This window comes from Eleginops maclovinus, chromosome 19, assembly GCF_036324505.1.
Source record: "Eleginops maclovinus isolate JMC-PN-2008 ecotype Puerto Natales chromosome 19, JC_Emac_rtc_rv5, whole genome shotgun sequence".
Lineage (NCBI taxonomy): Eukaryota > Metazoa > Chordata > Actinopteri > Perciformes > Eleginopidae > Eleginops > Eleginops maclovinus.
Window position 1 is genome coordinate 12,135,488 of NC_086367.1, and position 22,031 is coordinate 12,157,518.

The 22,031-nt window shown below is 40.3% G+C and overlaps 4 protein-coding genes across 7 annotated transcripts; all 4 read right to left on the reverse strand.

Annotated features, from left to right (window-relative positions):
• Positions 1–211: 211 nt before the first annotated feature.
• Positions 212–1,070, reverse strand: LOC134881396 (heme transporter FLVCR2-like). Its single transcript, XM_063908693.1, has one exon. The coding sequence runs from the start codon at positions 972–974 to the stop codon at positions 384–386; it is 591 nt and encodes a 196-aa protein (XP_063764763.1). The 5' UTR covers positions 975–1,070; the 3' UTR covers positions 212–383.
• Positions 1,071–3,569: 2,499 nt separating this feature from the next.
• LOC134881394 (jun dimerization protein 2-like) lies at positions 3,570–7,985 on the reverse strand. The gene is given in 5 exon segments (XM_063908692.1): positions 3,570–4,635; positions 4,638–4,734; positions 4,819–4,923; positions 5,700–5,917; positions 7,772–7,985. Coding segments are annotated over 5 exon segments (594 nt in total). The 5' UTR covers positions 7,860–7,985; the 3' UTR covers positions 3,570–4,549.
• A 333-nt stretch (positions 7,986–8,318) lies between these two features.
• fosaa (v-fos FBJ murine osteosarcoma viral oncogene homolog Aa) lies at positions 8,319–11,182 on the reverse strand. Of its 2 annotated transcripts, none has more exons than XM_063909422.1 (4): positions 10,964–11,182; positions 10,147–10,301; positions 9,718–9,825; positions 8,319–9,606 (listed from the first exon to the last, which is right to left on the reverse strand). In XM_063909422.1, the coding sequence occupies exons 2-4, from the start codon at positions 10,288–10,290 to the stop codon at positions 8,938–8,940; spliced, it is 921 nt and encodes a 306-aa protein (XP_063765492.1). In that variant the 5' UTR covers positions 10,291–10,301; positions 10,964–11,182; the 3' UTR covers positions 8,319–8,937. The 2 variants fall into 2 exon arrangements, with proteins under 2 accessions (XP_063765492.1, XP_063765494.1); XM_063909424.1 differs by having other exon boundaries at positions 10,147–10,374; positions 10,964–11,092.
• Positions 10,964–20,438, reverse strand: mlh3 (mutL homolog 3 (E. coli)). 3 transcript variants are annotated; one of them, XR_010168084.1, is made up of 12 exons: positions 17,631–20,438; positions 17,211–17,290; positions 16,667–16,771; positions 16,482–16,566; positions 16,339–16,407; positions 16,123–16,231; positions 15,421–15,580; positions 15,306–15,329; positions 15,120–15,198; positions 14,872–15,023; positions 12,248–14,775; positions 10,964–11,046 (listed from the first exon to the last, which is right to left on the reverse strand). XR_010168084.1 is itself a non-coding variant. In XM_063909421.1 (12 exons), the coding sequence occupies exons 1-11, from the start codon at positions 20,194–20,196 to the stop codon at positions 14,704–14,706; spliced, it is 3,501 nt and encodes a 1,166-aa protein (XP_063765491.1). In that variant the 5' UTR covers positions 20,197–20,438; the 3' UTR covers positions 10,964–11,046. The 3 variants fall into 3 exon arrangements, 2 of the variants coding, with proteins under 2 accessions (XP_063765491.1, XP_063765490.1); XM_063909421.1 differs by having other exon boundaries at positions 14,704–14,775; XM_063909420.1 differs by lacking the exon at positions 10,964–11,046 and having other exon boundaries at positions 12,087–14,775.
• Between the last annotated feature and the right edge of the window lie 1,593 nt (positions 20,439–22,031).

Genomic DNA, 22,031 nt, shown 5'->3' on the forward strand with positions numbered 1-22,031 from the left:
TCACTTTAAAATGTAAAAACCAAAATCTGTCCAGGGGAGCATGCCACCGGACCCCCCTATGTGAGGTCCACCCTACTCCTAAGAACATGTCAACATGACTTAGGCCAGGTAACATTGACCTGATTAACATGACTAATATATTGAAGAGTCAAACCAGCACAAAACACTACGGGGGTGTAGTGGCTTGCTTAGTGAAAAACTCCCCCCCACCTTAAAAATGACCAGGCACACAGCTCCACCTCTGGGCTAAGCCCACCCAAACTTGAAAACCGACTAATAATATAATACATTTAAAAACGGCAAAAATAATTATTAAGCGGATGGTTCTTCAACATAATGAAACAAAATGTATCTCGGGTGTATTATTGATTATTTCCTCATGATTAACTCACCTGATTCCCAAAAACTCCAATGGAGCAAGCGGTGGAAACCTCATCTGCGCCGAACCAGACAGACGCCAGGCGTGAGGGCATCCCGAGGATGAAGACTTGAGAGAGAGAACTTGCGGATTGACCGAGCATGGTCACCCAGAATAAGTTGGGTTTGGCGCTGGCAACTTTGATCCATGTCCCTGCACAGTTAAGGACGTTGGCCAGCAGCGCTGTGACCCGGAGCCCTTTCTTATCCAGGAGCCAGGTCACCGGGAAGATGAAGGGGATGTAGCCGAGCATGTAGATCATGGATAGCCAGTCGACAGCGAAGGCGTCCACGTTGTAGAACTTCATCATGATGTTGCTGATGATGCCGTACTGGATCCATTGGTACGCGTTGCTCAGGGAGTATGCGCTGAACAAGAACACGATCATCCAGCGTTTCTTGTACAAACGCGTGGTGCCCGTAGAGCCTCCGGTACGGATCAGGACGCTGCATTTAAGATGCTCTGCAGAATCTGGACCCCCGGCTCCCAAATGTTGACCGTTTCCAATTGCATCAAACTCGCTCCTGTCCTTCAAGACAGGCGTATTTTTTTCCATTTCCACTTAAAATGAAACGAGTGCACTTTGAATATAATGAAATATTTCAACCCAGCAGTAGGCCTAACCTGCTTCAAGTGTCTTTGTACTATGAAAGACTACTATATAAAAAAGATCTATGATACATTTCGTTCCATGTGAGTCAAATTCACTTTTAGGTCCAAAAACAGTGAAACTACTTCAATATGAATTGAGAGGGAGCGACCTGCTCCGCACAAGCCCTTAATACTTAAGCTTTCTGAGAAATCCTTTTATTACCAGGCACGGGCTGACCCCAGTTTTTCTCCACCCAGCTGCTGAGAAAAGAAAGGACAGGGGCTGTAGAGGGACACACCTACCAGTCATCACAGAGGAAAGAGATAATAGAAAACCCACCCAATAGAGAGATTGATTTGGTACTTTGGTTTGCTCTTATCTTTATCTGTTTCAGTTGTATATGCTAATGTAGTAATTCAAAATGTATCTTATAATTGATTATAAGGTTACACTCCTCTAGCATTAGTTTTGTTTGGCTTATGTAGCCTCAGTCATCACCCACTTAGGCAGCAAATTCAATCCCCTGGTAAGAACAATGGCTGCACTGTGACTTCCTTTGTGTTAGCTGTGATGCACTTGTATTTTCAGGATGGAATAAATAAGGGTTAAATAGCTAATCTAAACCTTGAAACGATGACTACCCTGCAACATCAGTCCCTATTTGAATTAAAAAGTAAAATGTGAAGGCAAGGTGAAAAGCTTGAACACGTAATGCTGAGATATATAAAATATATTATTTTACTTCATGAGACATAGCTTAAATTGTACCATATCCCCCCCCCCACACACAGAAATGTGTGAAAACCTGAAAAAATGATGTATTTTAGGTAAATCAAGTTGTGAGGCCACTGGCCACCAGATGGCACCATTAACCAGAAAGTTTGATCAAGAAAATTAAACCCAAAATATAACGACTAAAAAGACATCCATTTTGTATGACTCAAAGAAATCCTGTAAAAAACACAACTAAACATTTATTTGTTAAAAAATACAACATGGGATTTTGTAATAGCTTATGTGCTTATCACATTAACAAGTTCAACATTGTTTATAACTATATGGAAACAAAACATAGAACAATGTAACCCAGTATAAATAAAATGGCACTAATTAAAGCGTACTTGGTTTTGAAACAAAATGTAAACTTAATGTATTCGAGGTCTATTACAGTGATACTTTCCTATGAGAATAACTCACCTGATTCCCAAAAACCCCTATGGAGCAGGCGGAGGAAACCTCATCCGCGCCGAACCAGACCGAGGCCAGGCGGGAGGGAATCCCGAGGATGAAGACCTCGGCAAGGGAACTTGCGGATTGGCCGAGCATGGTCACCCAAAACAAGTTGGGTTTGGCACTGGCGACTTTGATCCATGTCCCTGCACAGTTGAGCAGGTTGGCCAGCAGCGCTGTGACCCGGAGCCCTTTCTTATCCAGGAGCCAGGTCACCGGGAAGATGAAGGGGATGTAGCCGAGCATATAGATCATGGATAGCCAGTCGACAGCAAAGGCGTCCACGTTGTAGAACTTTATCATAATGTTGCTGATGATCCCGTACTGGATCCATTGGTACGCGTTGCTCAGGGAGTATGAGCTGAACAGGAATACGATCACCCAGCGCTTCTTGTACAAACGCGTGGTGCCCATAGAGCCTTTGTTACCGATCAGGATGCTGGATTTAGTTTGCTCGGTGAAATCTGAACCCACAGCTACCACATGTGGACAGTTTCCAATGGCATCAAGCTCGCTCAAGTCCTTCAAGACAGGCGTATTTTCTCTCATTTTCTACTTCAAGTAAAGCAGCACAGTTGTTAAATAAAGAGATCTCTTATCACAGCAGTAAAACCGTTTTACAAAAACAGCAGTCTGTTTTATTCATAATATTGTAATTATTATGAGGTTGCACTTCTCTAGCAGGACTTTTGATTAGTTTATTTCCCCTCAGTCCTCACCCTGATAATCTGCTAATTCAATCCCCTTGTTAGAACAATGGGTGCCTTGTGATACCTTTGTGTTTGTTGTAACACTTGTATTTTTCATGATGGAATAAATGGAGATTACATTTTGAATATATACTCAAGAAAATGAGATTACACTACACTTTCAGTCAATTTGATTGAAAAGATTATGGCTAGGCATTTAACTGGTGACCTGAGATACACATAAAATACATCAATTTCTTTATGAGACACATTCAATTTGACCATCTTTTTCAGTGGTATAATTTGAAATAGCTTTCCTTTTGCAGGATCCATTGTGATCAGGGAAACCTCAAACATAAATACAGCCAAACTTAGTGGCTAAAGCGTTATGCATATTAGCTTAAGTTTAAATAGTTAAGAAATTCCTGCATAAACCTATAACAAATGCATGGAAACCATTCAAATATGTAGATTAATAACGCAAATCCATCACATTTTGATGCTACTAGCTAACCAATGGTGTTCTTCGAAGTTTGGTCGAGCGAAGGATACCCAAATACAAGACAGGATTGAAATGATTTCAATTTCGACTCAAAGAATTCCAGTAAAAAACAAACTAAACATTTATGGAAATGCAAAATTGTATTTTGTAATAGCTTATATGCTTATATAACATCATATACAAAAGTATAAAATTGGTTGTAACAATATGGTAACATACATAAAGTACAATGTAAACAGTCCATATATATAATATATGCATACATGACGCCTGCGCCAAAACATAGGAAAAAAGAAAAGGATCAGCCGCCATGCCACCAAATGTATAAAAGTACAACAATGTTCATGAATTGTGAAGGTTATTATGCAGGAAAAAGGCTTCTGACTGTATTTGGGAGGGATTACATGCTTTAGAAAAATAAAGACTTTGCTATTGTTTTAACTGAGTGGGCAAACAACGCTAAGTTTATCTATTTGTATCTATTATTGTGTATTGTATCTATTTTTGCCCTCTTCTAGTTGCATTTCACTGAAGGTCCCTATGATTTCCAGAATGCTTTATAACGAAAGCAAACCAATCAAAACTTTAGGGCCTATACAGATCAAGTTGTTTTGCAACTCTTCATTAAATAAAAGGTATCCATGTGTCGCCTAATCACTTATATAAGCATTATGTATTACCCCTGACTCACATGGACAGCTAATTGAAATGCTGTTTAACAACAGTTGGATCTTGGATCAAAATGTAAGGCTGATGAATCAAATGTAGCTTTTTTAAAATAGTAAATACAAATAGTCCATTTATTAACCACCAGATGAATTTCTAAAATTGGAGTTGCTCTACATGGTTGAAGTGATGGCTGAAGCAAAGTAGACATATAGTAAGAATCCACCAACAAACCTAATGTTGTGGAAGGTAATGTGGCTGTGTTTTCTGTTTTGCTTAACTTCATACTGATAATGGCTGGAACTCAGATGACCACACCAACAAACAAATGGAAAGCAAGAGAGAAAAACAAAATCAAGTTGGATTGAACTGCCATGGCTAGATCTCCAAAGCTAAGTGCTGCTAGTTGGCTGCTTCTCCTCAACTGTAAACTGTACAAAGTTGTCGAACCTTCACTTGGCCTCCAGCTGCTGTAGCAGGGGGTTCGCCTCGCTCTCCGGGGATTTGACACTGTCTGTCCTGACAATGCACGTGGGCGATGTCGGTTGAGCATGAGGATCAGCTGCTGTCGTTCCAGCTTCAGCTCCTCAATCTGGGCTTTAAGATCAGAGTTCAACATCTCTAGTCTCTCCGATTCCTGTGAGAGGATGAGATGAAAAGATGGTAATAAAGGGGGAAAACATGAGGAACAAGTAGTAGATGTTGTTTTGGCAGCTCTCACTTTTTGTAGATAATCTGTTCTCTCTTTCTTTTTGTTTCGACATCGTGCTGCAGCCACTTTGTTCTTCTCTCGCCTTCGTTTCCTCCTGTCATCCTCCTCATTTCTCTGAACAACAGTGCAGGTAAAAAGGTTGGATGTTAAGTATGGATGGACCTGGGACACATGGTACATGCTTTAGTACAAAATGATGTAAAGATAAAAAACAATATCATCTCACCTATTTTGTTTTGTCATTTGACTATAATACTTTGGCTATCCCTTCTTTGCTATCTTTATGAATGAGAACAAAGATTGTAAAGCTTAAAAATAGAAATGTTCTTTTGGTTTTTTTTTCCTTCTAACTTTGGATGGATGTAGAGCTGTCACAGTTTTTGTGTTTAATCGGTTTAACATGTTTGTACAGAAATGAAAGTATGTAGTAACTATTACTACTAAGTTAAAGTGTGTAACTTTTACAAAACATAACTCAATCTAAATTAAACCTTATTTTCAATGTGGATCTTTAAACGCTAATGACAATGAATTGATAGCTTTTACTTCTGGGAAAACTCCAGTAGTGTATTTGACAACCGTATCATGTCCCACTATGTCCACTAGGTAGAGCTGTTGATTAAGATATGACACATTGCTTAAATTGAAATGGTGATTTCACTTCAGGCAAAGTTGTTTGTGACATATTAGGTAAGTTTTACACTTGGTTACACTAGAATCTGTGTGATGCACTTGATATAATGTATTTGATTTGTTGCATCTGCTCTTGTCACTGTGGCTAAGTCCCCTTAATAATCAAAAGTCAGTTCAGAAAAAGTCTTCAAAAAGAGTGAAAACTTAAAAGTGTATTTTTTATATTTACATGATCAGCTTCTTTATGTTTTCTTTACCTCTGTTTTGATCACCATGGGCCTCTTCCCCAGACTGTCCAGGAAGTGCAGAGGTGACAGCATTGTACCGTACTCCTGGAAGTCACCAAATTTAAGCTTGTCAGTCAGTGTGGTGGCTGAGATCCCAGCCAGTGGGCCCAGGCTGGGCAAGGAGCCTGCTGTCACAGAGGGATCTGGGATTTGTCCTGGCATCGCGTCAGACTCAGTCGTGACCACAGCTAGGAGGCAGAGAGGAAAATGGAAGGCATATTCAGACAGAAACTAAACCAGATCAATGAAAAACACATACAATTCATTCTGCCCTGCTTGTTGTGATAAACTGGGGCATACTATGAGGGTATAAAAAAGTTATTTTACAATAACAAATTAGGAGCTAATAAACATGTAAGTGTTTAAAGTATGTTACATGGCTACAATGAGGTGCACTGCTTCTATATAGCAGACCTTTTTACTGTACATTACTGTGATGAATTGCTGCTCTGTTATAGGAGCCGGATGGTGAGGCTGCCATCATTAGGCTATTTTATTATTTTGCTTCTTTTTCTGGATTGAATATACAACCATTTACAGAGATCTTGGCAAGACTTTACCTCATGTATTTCCCAGCGGCCAAAAGACGGATGAACAACAGTGTATAATGCAGACTCAGACAAATTCCCCTTTATTCCAAGGAGAGCTTAGGCTTGCCCTTGCCAAGAAATCCATGTTAGTCGTGTTTTCCTCTATATGAGACTTAATGTCAAGGGATCAAATGTGGCTGCCAAAGTTTTGCATTATGTGGTAAAGTATAAACCCAAATTCAACTTGTTTAGTTTAGCCACATTACAAATTAAAGAAGACAGTGTTTACTTTTAATGTTTGAACAGAATATATTTGTGAGAGTAACGCCAACAAGAGATTCAAGAAATTAGCTCAGCAAATTTCCAAGGCACATGATACAACCAAAAACTATCTGAGGTCAATTACTCACGGACCTGTAGCCGACACGACACGAATAAACAGGCAACATCTAGTTTAAATATCTCTACAGAAAACAGCCTGTGTAGACAAATCTATGGAAATTACAAGGGAAGAGTAAGCCAAAAGATGCATCTACAAAAACGTTATGCAGAGAACATGAGAGTAAAACATGGGAATTACTTTCGGTTTTCACACTTCCCCAAAATGCAGGTCAAAAAGTGGAACTCTGGCCAGTTTATGGCACGTGAAAAAAAGTCTTAAAAATAGTGCATGAATAAAAAGGAGGTCATTTGTAAATACATTCATTGGAAAATTGGTTGGAAAAGTCAATGAAAGCACAAGACAAAGCTAACTTTTGTTCAACATTTTCATAGCAAAGGACTTCCAAGTATAGACGATCCACTGTGCAGCTCTAATTTAGAAAAATGGCATTACCCATTCTCTATGGTACTAAATATATCTTGTCGAAGAAGACAGTACTGATAAAACGTTGTTGTTGTGTTTTTACTCCTATGCACTTTAACATGAGACAGCTCCAGGTTTGTTTAGTGGTATGAGTTTTTGCTAGTTTAGGAATATGTGCAGTAGTCACTGTGTTCAGTCGCCCTCAGTGTGTTTCAGGCAGCGTGCATACTGAAGCCATTGGTCAAGTTGAAAGCGGAAGTTTTTCTTCAGTGCGGCATTTATCTTACGTAACTTTGTCTTCCCATCACAGAGCTGCAGTGATAAAACGTAACCGATTTTCTCTCACACCGGATTTCGCCCCAGATAAAAAACACATTTTATGAATCAATGCACAACCCCAATGTAAAGCATAGACATCACTAAATAAGGACATTTTGTTCTTAATTGTGCACACCGTGGTTCTATGTAAGAGAGGAGCATGCAGACAAAAGAAACATATCTGTCGGTAGCATGCTCAACAAGATGTCAGGTCTACTTTAAACACCGAAAAACACTGCAGAAAAACACCGTTGGACTAAAAACATTACAGAGCCCTTCGCTGCCTGTTCACAAACTATGCTCGTGATGACCTTTGCGTGGCGCGCCAATGAGCCTGTTAGTATGCAGAAAATATTCAGCTCTCGCTTTATGAACTTTTGAATACCGACCTGACTTTGATCCCAGGTGCAACAAATGTCCTCTCTTCTGGTCAGCCGATGGTCGAGAGTAGATTTTAAAAAGTGGAAATCGTTGCATCAGCCCGGTTTTAAACGTGATCCCAATCTGGGAGGATTTGGGAATGCGGAAATTAGGCTATGCCAGCCAAACGTAAGCAGGGATGTAAAAAAGTACATAGTGGGGGCAGAAGTGGGGAAGTCGCACCGCTCCTCCCATAAAGAAACACTGAGGCTGCATGCTGCAACAACAGAATACGGTTTAGTTGGAGGCCTGCACTGGAAATACAGTCAACCCAAAAAAACACATGCAAAACGGATCATACCAAAATACAAAAGCTAAATATGTTTTAATGAGTATTAGGAAGACCTGTTGCTTCTTCTTACATTTTTACCACAATTCGTCCTTATATATAGTATAAATACTATACGTTTTTTTGTTTTATAATTTAATAATAGTATTCATGGGACTATTTTAGCATCCAACACCGTGATTAAGTCATGATGTTTTAGGGATATTGCAAACATCAGCAGCCAATACCACTCTGAATGTAGATTTATTGTAATTATTCAGCATCATAGATAAGCAATCAATGCTCATTACTTGAATTTAACAAAAAAGTCTGAAAGGTAAAAAAATAAATCATAAGTTACATCTTGATAAGATATATAGTATATAGCACTGGATGTTTTCATGGAAAACTTTCGATGAGGTCAAACCACAGTTGATGATGTTGAGGTATGCAGGTACTTAACATGGATGAATATGTTAATACAACATTTACAGCAATCAATACACTGTTCACACCAAAACACAAAACCATACTGATACATTAAATTCCACATTACATCTTGGATCTAGTAACAGATCAGATATATATACGCTTTTAAAATATTTGGAATTTCTCAGCATGCGTTTTTTAAAATCATAACTCAGTCCCTGCTTTAAAAGTCAAAGCCATGCTTTTCGCTACATCACTCTGTTGGTTATGCATCTGGAGAAAAGTTTACATGTTTGCTTTGTCGAACACGACACATTTCATGAATGTATTCCTCAAAGTGTTACAGCACACTGTGGCATATGTTGTTTATTTTAAAGTCAGGAACCTGCAAACAGAAGAAAGAACAGAGAGATCAAACAGATCACTTCCCTCTGTGCATTATAAGGCAAGGAGGGTAGGGGAGTTGAGGAGATCAACAGATTCAGCCTTGCCTCCTCCGCCTCTATGACTGTCAAGCCCCTCTGTGAGAGAGTCCAACTCGGGACATGCAAATGTGAACACAGACAGGTAGCTGCTGCAAGTGGGAGTGGAGGTCACCACGGGGGTGCTGAGAGGCTCTAGGTCGCTCGAAACAGACTTGTACAGGGTCTCCCAGTCCGAAACCCCAAGAGAACTGCTCAGATCAATGTCTGGCACAGATCGAGCCGTCTCCATGGGGGTTTTCTCCTCCAAAATGGGTAACATGTTCTCCAGTAGCCCCTCCTTAATGTCCAAAGAGGACTCGAGATCGCAGATGTTGATTTCAGCACTGGCACACAGCAAAATGTTGGAGTTTCCAGAGATGGCTGTGGACGGATCACTGGGGATGTCCATGTCCTGGAGCGAAGGAGCTTCCTGGGTGCCATCTTCTGGAAGTCTATCCTCATCTGGACTGGGCGATAGCTCTGGGGACTCTGCTGGCTCCTGGAAAATAGACTCCAACTCCTCTGACATCTGACACACTGGTTTGTGTGTGGCAAGGATAAATTCAAGGCGTTCTTTCTCTTTGAGGAGGTTGGCTATCTCAGTCTCCAGGGTTGCTTTTTCCTCCTCCAGTTGGTCTGTCTCCTTCAGAAAGATTGACAACAGGAATCATCCACATTGAAAAAAAGCACACACACACTCACACAAACAGTAGGTGCAAATGACAGCTGAGTAAATGCATCATTGTTTACTTACAGTTTGCAGGGTATCTGTCAGTTCCCTCCGTCTGTTGCGACACTTTGCTGCAGCCATTTTATTCCTCTCCCTCCTTATCTTTTTTTTCTCTTCCTCCTCTGGAGTCAGCTGGGATGTGAGAGAAATAATTCAGTTATTACCTTGAAGAATCCAGCCATATCATCCTCTAATCCGCTACATCCGTTGCCAATTGGCCCTCTAAAGAATGGCAAAAGCATGTTTCGCTGCAATGCGTCTAAAAATAGACCATTGTTGCAGACTTGCTGTGACCTGAATATAAATTGACTGCCTAAGGAAGGCACACAGAGAGCACACGGCACAAGAGGATCATTCACAATAGCACTCATGCACACAAGGCATTCAGATTGGCATATGTAAATTCACACAATTCTGTCCAATGGCTGATGCACTTCATCTGAGCTAACCTACCTGCACTGTTTTCCCCTTTCTGGCACCATTTTTGCCCTTATTCCCACCCACTTTGGGTGTTGCCTGGTGAGAGCTTTGTGCTTCATTGGCTTGCTTGCTTCCCAGAGTCAGGGAGACAGATGTAATGATCGTAGGCTGGACCATCCACTGGAAATCTGGGGTAGAGGATATTGCAGTGACTGTTGGAACAAATGGAGTGTCTTCAACAATAATGTCTTGGGAGTGCTCCTGAAAAAAGGGAAAAATATGCTTTTAATAAATCTATTCCTATGCTGTAAGTGTTATTATTATTATTACATCTTATTGCAATGAAATCTACAATAATATGTTTAGAGTCTGAATAGGGGGGAGCCTGCGTGGTTTATAACCCTTTGAAACATAGCCAACCAGAAATAGCCTTCTTCAGATCAATATTTGACTTTATCATTGTTTCTGACGTCAACACTGACGCAGAGATGCTGTGGAGTCTCCTGAATGGATTTATTTTTCTCAATGAACCGCTGCATCGACACGCTCGCATTTGGTCCCAGGACGTCGGAATCATAACAACCCGAACAACGGGGTTATTTTTTCACATCTCCATCAGCACTGATCTCTTGTCACAAATGTATCAAATGTTTAAAGAGTAAGATTAAAAAGTATATATAGCGCAGGCAGTAAATTTAAAATCGTATCAAGCAGTAGTCCCCCCCTCCCCCCACCGCACAGATAAAAAAACATTCAGTGTGTGGATTACATTTCAAATGTTTAATCTGATTGTAAAGTGTGCGCGTCACGGGCTGCGTGTTGAATGTATGGTCAACAAAGTCATTCATACCTTTGCACTGCTCTCTGAGCCGGAGGAGGCTGGAGAGTTCGCCTCATCGGGCGTCTTCTGGAAGAGCGTCCCGACAGGAGACTCTGTCCGGCAGGTGGGAGAGATTGAATCCATGACAGGTTGTTTTGATGCACCACGAGGAAAAAAAATACACAAATCCGGATCAATGACAAATATGACTCCGGCCTTCCGGCTGGGCAGAGCGGCGCGGGTCTTTTCTCCAGGTATATACCTGGTATCTGGACGACTAGAATGCAAGCCCCTCCTTTTATGCTCTGCTAGAATTTTATGAATGAACCAAGACTGTACCATCGCGCGGAGGGGGAGGGTGATCACACTGACAGCCACGCAGGTCTATATTTTCGGGGTAAAATAAAACATGTTTTTAAAAATGTATTCTTTTATATATTTACTCCATGTATGCGATGTTTCAATTATTCCTCCGATTTAAAAATAACCTCCTCAAAATACGAATGCCGAATAGGAGATTTCACTCCCATTCATAAATATCGGCTGCATATGAATGCGATGTGGGGTGAGAAACGTGAGTCTATTTATAAATTGGCATAGGCCTTGTAACCATTTTCAGGGTGATGAAAACGTAATGTCTGGTGCATTCCTTTAATCAAGAGTAAAAGATACGTTCAGAGTTCAAAAAAGTAAAAAACATACTGATTTTGTTTCATTTCAAGTTCGACACAATGCATTGTTCAAAATCATTCCAAAAATATTGAGTGTCGACTATAATTCACACTACCTATTAAGTCCATTTAGATGTTATTTATTTTATTTTCACGAACATACCCAACATATTTTAGACGGAGCTCTGGGTCATTATAGGACTTCGGGGCAGCCTTTCCAAAGATAAGAGTTTAGGGCTGCAGGCAGTCATAATGAAATGATGCTCATGTGGCGGGGTGGTGAGGTGAAAATCTAGAGTATTAAAGTTTAATAAAAGGGGGACCGACAACACCACCTGGGGACTTGCACCCCAAGATATAAACCTTCAAAGATTTGGGCACAAGTTCGTACTGAGGGGCAGAGACGTGTTTTGTACAAAGAGAAGCTAAGGAAGAGGATGCTAAAAAGAGAAAATACAAAGTCATCACGTTGTAAACAATAGTACAGTTTAATATCTTTATTACTAACAAAAGGTTTTAAAATCTTTATGTAAAAGCTGACATTTAAATCAAAACAGAAAAATAAACTAAACCTCTGTGAGATGAGGCCAGTTAATGGGGTCGCATACTACTTTGTGACACTCGGGTGCAACCAAATACTCACAGGTGCAGTCACAGCAAACCAGTCACAGCAAGTAGGTCGCTCATTCGTGCTCCCCGGTGATCTCCACCACAGCAAACAGTGATACGGACTAGCCCTCCATATACTGGCACTCAGCTTGAATAGCAAACTAAGACTAAAAACTAAACCTAAACAAACAAGAAAATCCCAGCTGGCAAAAGGAACTAAACTAAACAAAACCAGAGTAACTATACAAAACTAAACTAAACAGCAATGAACAAAACAGCAGTGAACAAAACAGCAATGAACAAAAGAGCAGCAGGTAAACCACCATAGGAAGTCAGCAGACAACTGCACCACCGACCATGAGGACAGGGCCATGGGGAAGGATGATTGCAGCAGGTGCCATTTATACCCTCTCTAATTAGGGGGAGTGGTTCGGGGAGGAGTCAGGCCCTGAGCTGCTTTTCCCAGCACCCAGCTACACTCAACTGTTTATTTGGGGAGGCGGTGATGAAGAGGAGAAGTTGGACATGTGGGGGCGGAGAAGTCACGTGGCATGACCCGGAAATCGACGGTGGGAGGAGGGGGTTAAATTTGACAGCAGCAGCATCATCGTTCAGTCTCATCACAATAAAGGAATTGGCAGGAGCATGTCTAGACTTTGCGTTTTCCTGCTGATACCTGTCCTTTTGGACAGAGTGTTTTCCTATTACTTTCTACCTGCCGACCAATTCTTGGAAATGTCTACAAGAAGATATCCAAAAAGATCTTCGAGTCTCAGGCGAATACGAAGTTAGCGAACTTACTAAAACTATTACTAATTTGAAGTGAACATGTGACACCAGGAGTAACATGGCAAACTGAGACCGTTTTTTTATTGGTGGTTTTTTTTTTTTCCAACAACGTCGTCTTTAAAAGTATATAAAAAATACAAATTTCAAAATACTACTAAATAAAATACATCGTGCAATAAAAAGTATTTTATATTCTCCCAGTGTGTTCATGGTTTAATGGGGAACATAAAATCAAACTTCGATATTTTTGGGGAGCACACTTTTTAAAATTTGAAATGTGGTAAGTAAAAACTATATATTTTTGAAAAAAGGTTCAAATAGGAGGTGTGGGGTTGGTGTGTATATTATTGTCAGTTTGAGCAACTGCTAGGAGGCATTGTGGATATTTTGGATAATATTGGTTCATCATCTAGCTTGGCCCGGAGCCCTTTTTAAATCCCCTGAGTGTAAATTCGAGAGATCTTTGCCAAACCACTCTTAACTTTTTCCTTCACGATTATTATAGAGACACGTTGTACACCAAGGACAATGCCACAAAGGGTACATTTTCATTCATAACAGAAAATCCTAACCATTTTGAGCTTTGCTTCGACAGCACATCTTCAATGGGTGAGTGAGGTGTTGTGAAAATATACGTCTTAAAATAGTATGAAAGAACTGCAGAATGTTGTTAATTAATAGGACCCTTCCAACTCAAATAAAACGAATGCTTTATAAGTTATTAGTGATCCACAGTATTTTCTGTCAAATAATACAATATGGCATTATTGCTTGACTTTAGGTAGATGGACAAACCAAGACCAACTGGTCAAACTGAACCTAAAGCATGGCGTGGCAGTGAAGACGGATGAAGAGGTGAGAGACCATGTTAATACTTCAATGTCAAATACTGTGTCATGACACTACTGATAAATAAATGTAAAATGTTGTAACCTCTCTGTCAGATTAAACAAGTGGAGAAACTGACCCCCCTTCAATTGCAGATGACTTTGAATACTTAGAGAAACGAAGGAAAGAGATGCCACAGACAAACAGTAAGTTAAGAGAGCAATATGTTCATAGTATACGCAAGTTCGCACTGCTCTCTATTGGTTTAAGTTTTGTCCTTTGACAACTTCAATGTGTGCTTTCATTGCAGGCTTTAACGGCAGATGGAAATTACCTTCTGTTTGGGTTGAGGCCAGAAGAAGAGCAAGCTTGAGGGTTTGATCCGGGTGGCAGCAGTTTTCTTCTCTGTGTGATTCATTGTTTGTTTTGTCTCAAGCTATCCATTTGACTAAAGTTTTGCCAATTTCTGACTTTAACTGTTTTTTCTTTCTTAAACAGAGTCCACCCATACGTGATCGCTGCTCTTCAGCATCAACTCCATCTTCTGTTTTCTTGCAATGGCCTTGTGGCAGATTTTCTATTTTTGAGACGATTTTTCAAGATCAGGAAGTTGATTGAGTGAATATTTTGGGGGGGAATGCTGAAGGACCTTATTGTGTATCTGATAAGGCATCACATTTTTTCAAGTCATGTGCTCCCCATGGCACATCACTCAAACTGGTGTTGGATAATTCACTTTTATTTTTTTCTATGTACTTACAAAGCTAACTGTTGCTCATTTTCAACAATATGTTATGTTAAATAGCAAAGTCTTCCTATGAATTTATTTTTGTTGACAATTAACAACACATTTAAAATAAAATACACACCCACTTATCTATTTCCATAAAGTTGCCACGCTTTATAAATTCTTCTCAGCTTTAGGAGGTTGGGTCTCTGTAATTCCTGCAGACAAGAATGCTTTGTCACCAACAGATAGCTGTGTTGTAAATACCTTTAAAAGTACATTTAGTAGTAAGTTGCGTTATTCCATTTTGTTACCTGTTCATCTTTGTCCAAATGGAGGGTGTCTACCAAGGGAGCAATGGAAGGACGGCCGTGGGCACACTGGAAGGGCAGCTGGCAGGAGGACAAAGAAGCCACCAAACTGTGGCATTCATCTCTACTCAGGCTGTCATTGAACTTGATAGCACCTGTTTAATGCAAATATATAGACAAGTTTTCAGTTTGTACATTTATGGAATCATCAAGTTATAAAAAGAAGGATGGAGAGAAGTATTTGACGTTACCATGGCATGCTAGGGAGGCTAGCACCTTCAGCACAGTGAGAGGCAGAGTTCCTCTCACTCTACCAGTCGAGCGGAGTAACTGAGACAAGGAATAAGAAACGATACAATTGATTATTTATCGAATAACACAAGAAAGTTTCTCCCCACAAAAAGGTCTAGGGGGTGTTAAGACCGTTCCAAGCTTACCTCGATTTGCTCTCGTAGATACTCCTGTCGAGTGAGAACAGAAAAAAAAGCAAAGTGGTAAACATAAGCGGATGGAAATCTACAATGATGGCTAGGAGGCTCTTACAAGTCTTACCTCAACAACAGGCTTGATAACAGATGGTCTCCCCCGCCTGACCTCATTACTCTCCTTTTCCATGAAGCAAAGTGGTACTTTCCCGACAAAAACTTGAGGCTCCGCTGCCTGTGAGAACTTCACGTCCAGGCCCAAGCTCCGCAAATGTCCCTGACATGATCTAAAGTACGAAGGTTCACCAACATGAGCATTACAAAAAACCCCACTTTACAAAAATGCCAGTGTAATAATGTCCATGTTATGAAATAAACAGGTTTGGAACAAATGAAGTTTGTCAGTACGTCTCAGAATCCTGCATCTTTAACGAGAGAAAGAGTTTGAGAGCAAGAAAAGCTTGGTGGTGCAAAAAAATGGCACAAAATTGAAAGTGTGATTCAAACATTTAAAGCTTAGCGGCAAGAGTGTAGATTATTCTGTACGTTGAAGAATGACAACTGGCTTCAGAAGTGAATTTTCGCTAACATTAGAGGTCTGTGTGAGAATCATACTACTCGTGCTCCCATTAAGTGACATCGTTCTGTGTTTTCTATTATATCCTCGGCCTATTCACAGCATCAACAAGGCTACTGGGTGTTCAGTTTGTGTTGGATAAAGTTTCCCAAGCCAAACTTACTGAACATATTTATATTCTCAAATTAGAAGTGTACTGGTTTTACAGGTGTTCTCCTTCGCTTGTTGTACTGTACAAATAGTAAAACACACCTGAGCAGCCTGAGCTCTTCTTCTGTGACACTGATCTCGAGAGGAGGCAGAATAGTTGATGAACACAGACGTTTCTCCCCCGGTGAATCTGGGTCCTCCTCATAGGAATCTATGACAGGACATACAGTTATGAGGGTGGAATCATCAAAGAGTTGCGACAACTGCATTGCTAATTAACATTTCATTCTCTGTGTTGAATGTGCATGTTTGTTTTACCTGCAACTAGATTTTCAAGTCGAACTCTCTCGTGTGCAGCGTGTTGATCCACCAGCACCAGAAGGTTTCCTGGAGTTGAATAAAAAGTGCATGAGATGCTGATGAAACAATAAGCAACAAAATGGTGAATCTCCTTTCTATACCTTCAGTTTCAGTCATTGCTGCAGGCTCCTCATCTCGTGTGTTGATAAGACATGCAAGAAACTTCTTATCCACTTGATGAATAACCTATGAGGTAAGTAAATACCATATTATCAATGAAAGTAAAATGGCATTATAAAGAGCAGTTTGTCAGAACATTCAAAAGTAAACGAAAAGAGAAATCTACCTTCATTGAGTGAATCATGGCCTTAGAGAAACGGTACGGAAACAGGATGTTGTGGATCTTCACAGCCAGCCCGACGGCTTGTCCACTCGTAACATCCACACCAACCTGTTGGCAGAGTAGAGATCAGAATGCATTGTTAATAACAGCATACAGATTCAAATATAATATTGTACATTAACAATTGTTTTTAAAACATTAAATATACTAGCAGATGATTGCTATGGAATTACATTCAAACCACAGCTGAAAACCTTTATATTAAATTAACTGGCTCACAAAAATATCGCTTTTTAAAGAAAATCTGATTTCCTCAATCTTATTCTGGTCTCCATTTTGATTTTCCCTTCTTCATCATATCTTGCCCCTCTGATTTTATTTTGTCTTTTGGCCCTTCTATGAAATTGTTGCTTTTTTTTAATCAACTTGCATGAAAAGCGCTCTGTTAATGTATTGTATTATAATAATATTTTAATAATCTAAATGACAATGTAGAACACATACAAGAAAAGTTTAGCTAAATCTAATCACACAAGATTTTTGTTACCATAGGCGGTCGAACGAACACAGGATTTTTCCATTTGGAGTACAACGTCGTCAGCGAGTTGGAACTCTCCACATTAGCATCTGTTAAGACAAACAACATAATACTTTATGACAAAAGCCGACATTCATCTTACATATATTGTGTGCGTTTTAGGCTCCCTATATCCCTCCCTACGTCTATAGTCTGCTCTGTCTCTTATGTACCTCTGTCATCAAGCCCTGAACTAATCACTCTCTCTGTCCTGGATTTAGGTAGGAAGGGCAACACTAGATCCACCTGAAAAGGGTAACATCTGTACTCCATCCCTACAGTTTAAGGAACAGGAACAGTGCAGTGGTATTCTTGGTTAATGTTAAATACTACTTCAAGTCACTATAATGTCAAAATAACATGTTGAAAAGCACAGGAAGAAAAACTCACCCATTTTATTGATGACACTAACGGCCATGTTGGTGACATCAGATGTACAGTGCACTTGTGTATCTTCAGCAGGCATTTCATCATATCGACTGAGCCCGGTCACTTTGTTGACGTACACTGTCTTTCCCACAGATGTTTCGTAGTGATGAAGCCAGTCACCTGAGGCCTCTTCCCTCTCATCGGCCAGAGGATTTGTACTGCAAACTGGGGCCGGCTCAGGATTCAGTGCGGTGTCACAGTGTTGCTCGTTGTTATTGCTGCCTTGGGTGTCATCGTTACCAGTACTGAGACAGTTGTTGTCCTGTGGTAATACTTTTAAATTGTCTCTCCTCTGGTGTTTCAATTGGCAGAGTTTATTTGCCAAAGATGTCTTGCCTCTATTCTGCACTGAGGCGGGTTTTAACTTGGTGAATGCTGAGAGTGTTAGTGGGCTAACGGGGCTGTTCAGTTTCTCTTTTTCTTTTCCCACTTCTGCAACCCCACCATGTTGCTGATCTTTCTGGTAAAGAAAACTGTTCTGGGAATTCATAACAAATCCGTCTGACTGCAAAAATCTATTTGTATTCTCTTGAGAGGATAATTTCAGCTCATCAGATTTACCATACACTCTTCTAAACCTTTCAAGCGACCCAGACTCCTTGCATAAAGACAACTTTTGACAAACTGCCACCCTGGGTATCTTTGAGGGAATATTATTAGCGAAGTCATCGGGTTGTTTCTGACCAGTTCTGTCCTGCCCTGCTTCCAGTGAGATTCTGCGTTTTAATGCAACACATCTCTCTTCACAGCTCTGCTGAAATATTGACTTGCTGATTTGTGCCATGCCCTGAGTCAGCAGATTCTCATGAATGTATGGATCGGACAGACTGATCTTTCTGTTACCTTCTAAAGTATGATGATGTCCTCCTGTACCCTGGCCAACAGGTAATATTTGCCCTATGTCAGGCTGAATTTGTTGAGTGAAGTGGTCTAGTAAAGTCTCATTGCTGTTTGAGACTGAATTGTTTATTAACATGTCTTTTTCTTTGGAGAGTTTCAGTTTTTCACTTTCAAGCTCTATGATTGAACTCGACTTGCAAAACATTTCAGAGCCTTCACCAGCTTCACTGGACTCCTCTTCTACAGTAATCTGTATATCAGATGAAGGGTTAAGTCCAGCTAGATCACATGATGGCTCATATGTAATGTCTTTATTTAAGCTGTCTTCACTTTCACACTCCTTTGCATTTATCTTTTCCTGTCCCTGTTGTTCCATCTCTTCTTTGCACACCATCTGACTAGACTCCCTGCTAACACCTTCCTCATGTAGATGGTCATCTTTGCGCTTTCGATGAACAGAATCAGACGCCAGTTTCATTCCAATACTGCAATCCATTATAGAAGCACTGTTTGTTGCTTGGCCAACATTGCCAGTGTTATTCCCCTTTTCGTCTGTAATGTGAGCGCCAAACAATTCAGTAGGTGCGTTGTCAAAGTCATCTTGGGAAATCACAGCCACCAAGTTCTCCCTGCTCAGGAAAGCTTTCACTGCTTCTTCTATGCACAGCAAAACGCCATCCCAATCTTTGAACTCTATTAGAGTTTTAGCCGGCTCAAGACATATGTCATACTCTGAGTAAGAACATTTGATATTGATAACGTACACTCCATGAGGGTCTTGGCTTCGTTTGGTCTTTGGACTTCTAACGCCTGACTGCATATCTGGACTTTCACTTTTTTGGTTTGAATTGCTCAATCTGCGTAGGAGAAAATTTAGGAGCTTGTGTATCTTTGTTTTGAGGAGCAGCCTTTCGTTTACATACAGGAATTGTAAACTGTTGTTGTAGTGGCCCTCTCTGCCAATATAACCAATCACTTCAAACTGTCCGTGCGTGTAGCCGATTTCTCCAAGTTTCTGTGCTTTCACAAGGCTGTGTATCTGGACAAACCTGTGGTAGGTGTTTCTAGCTTTAGGAAGCTGCACCGTCATGGCCCCCGTGCAGTCATTCTTCAGGGTGAAAGACACTGAGGGATGCATTAGAGAAATAGCCTCCACCCTGTGTCTGATCCTCTCTCCCTCCAGAACAGCATCCACCCTCTTCCTCCGCACAGGCATGTTGTGGAGAAAGTTACAAACGATAACAGTTGTCCCTGCAGAGGGTCGAGCAGTCTCTCCTTCAAACACATCCATGCCTTTGCCATCTTTGAAGATTTTGACGTGAGTTTTCACTGTTGACCTGTTCCGGGATGAGATTTCAACAAGTGTGGAGAGAGAAACTATACTTGCCAGGGCTTCTCCTCTGAAACCGTACCACCTGAGGCTGTCCAGGTCTTCAATGGAGCTGCATTTACTTGTGCAATATCGTTTCCCCAGGGAATCCATATCCTCGGAGTTTATCCCAGCGCCATTGTCAATCACCTGCACTTTAAACGCCTCCATGTCCATTCTGACCCCCACACAGGTCGCTTCTGCATCGATGCTGTTCAGGATGAGCTCCTCCACGCACTGCTGAAGTGAGGGCAGAGCGACACCGGAGCGAAGTTTCCCCTGAACCTCTTTAGGCAAACACTTTATCATGGTGTTCATTAAATGAAGTTATCTTACCCTATCAACTGCACAGTAATAAAGTAGTCAAGCTGCTGAACATTGCCCGTTGGCAGCTAACGTTTAGCTCAGCACTGGCTGACGATAGTGCCACGAATTTCAACGACATTCTGACCACAACGCATTACAAAAATACCTAAAAACTATAACATTAAACTACATCATCGAAATCCAAGCTAAAAAGCAGTCGCTGTTTACAGTCAACGTGTAAAAACAAGAGGTGACCGAAGTGCTAACAGTTGAAACGAACAGCGCCGCCTTCTGGTGTGAAGGACCTGCATTTCCGCCTTCTGTTTCTCTGGCAACCAGCGTTGGTTTTGCATACCGCCACCTATTGTACGGAGTTTGTGTCAGTTATGTATTTGATTATCTGGCCATATATTGCCCTTTTATTCCCAAATTAGTTTGTTGATATCTTTGAAAGTTGTATTTAAAAAGATTATCCAACACCAAAAAAGCTATAAAACAAATAAATGTTTGGTAACAATGATGTGGTTGGTGTCAGTAGCATATAGTCAACAGATGTACAGTGTGTTAACAGAATGTTAAATAAAGTGGTCTCCCATAAATTCCCTTGGGGTTCACACAAAAACATCCAAACAATGGGCAACAGATTGAAGGAATTTACCATTTATTCAATGTAATTCCATGTAGTTTATAAGTTAAGGAGACATAAAACAGACACATTTCTTAAATTCTTTACAATAACTAAAACACAAAAGACTTAATAAATAAAATATCTGTCAAAGTCATGAATACAGTCTGATTCTGTAGGTTTTCTTATTTTACTATGTTAAAAGACGAATGTTCTAGTCTATCAATGGCTTTCTCGTTGTTGAACTCTGCCTTGGTTATGTTTGACTTGGGGCTCCCTGTGGATTTCAGCCATTCTCTCATCTCCTGGACCTTCCTGCTTGGGCCTTGTAGCTGTCCTTTAACGGTGCCTGCGCCTGTGTTTTGGACCCATCCTACCAGACCAAGCTTCTTCCCTTCTGCCTGGAAAATGAAACACAGGGTATTGTAAAATAGATTGTGTAGACTACTGATGGAGAGTATGGCTGTAATGGGAACAAAAGTAAGATCAATTGTCCAGAGTTGCTCATGTATAATGTTGATTGTTATACCTGAAAGTATTATGCATAACATTAAAAAAAGACAGTTTCATTGTTTTAACTCAATGAAATGAAACAATAAAGTTAAAAGAAACATATTGTGGCAATTTTAGTTTCATAATTGTGTTTTGTGTTTCAACTAGATGGTGGTTACATGCTTTTATTTACAGAGAATGAAAACTGAAAGTCCACATAATAGCTTTTCAGAAGAAATCTATCATCATTTCATCTATAATAATACACTGGGTTAACTGAGTTCACGGTAACGTGAGATGAGGTTGAAAGCTCAAGTAAGTGAATGCTCTTGTTAAACTTATAGCAGATTCTTCACGTGTAGGCTAAGTCTATAATATATACACATTGGATTTCACTCTACACTGTATGTCTCTGTCAAACTCACTTGAGTGTATTTCCGAAAGAATACACCTTGCACTCTGCCAAAAACTTCATAATCCACTGAAATAAGGTCTTCGTTGCACATACTTGATCTAGATAAGGAGAAAGAAACAGAAAGCTTTTTAGGTGTTGTGTTTTTTACCTAGTATGTTGCATCATGCATCACAGGGCTAGGGTTTAGCTGCTACAAGCTATGCTAACATAATGTATGTATGTTCAAGCGATGTGTCTCCTGAAAAATTCAAACGTTAAGCTTTTTTGCTTTATTATTACATGATAGCTCACTGGCTGTCATGTAATTCACCTTGA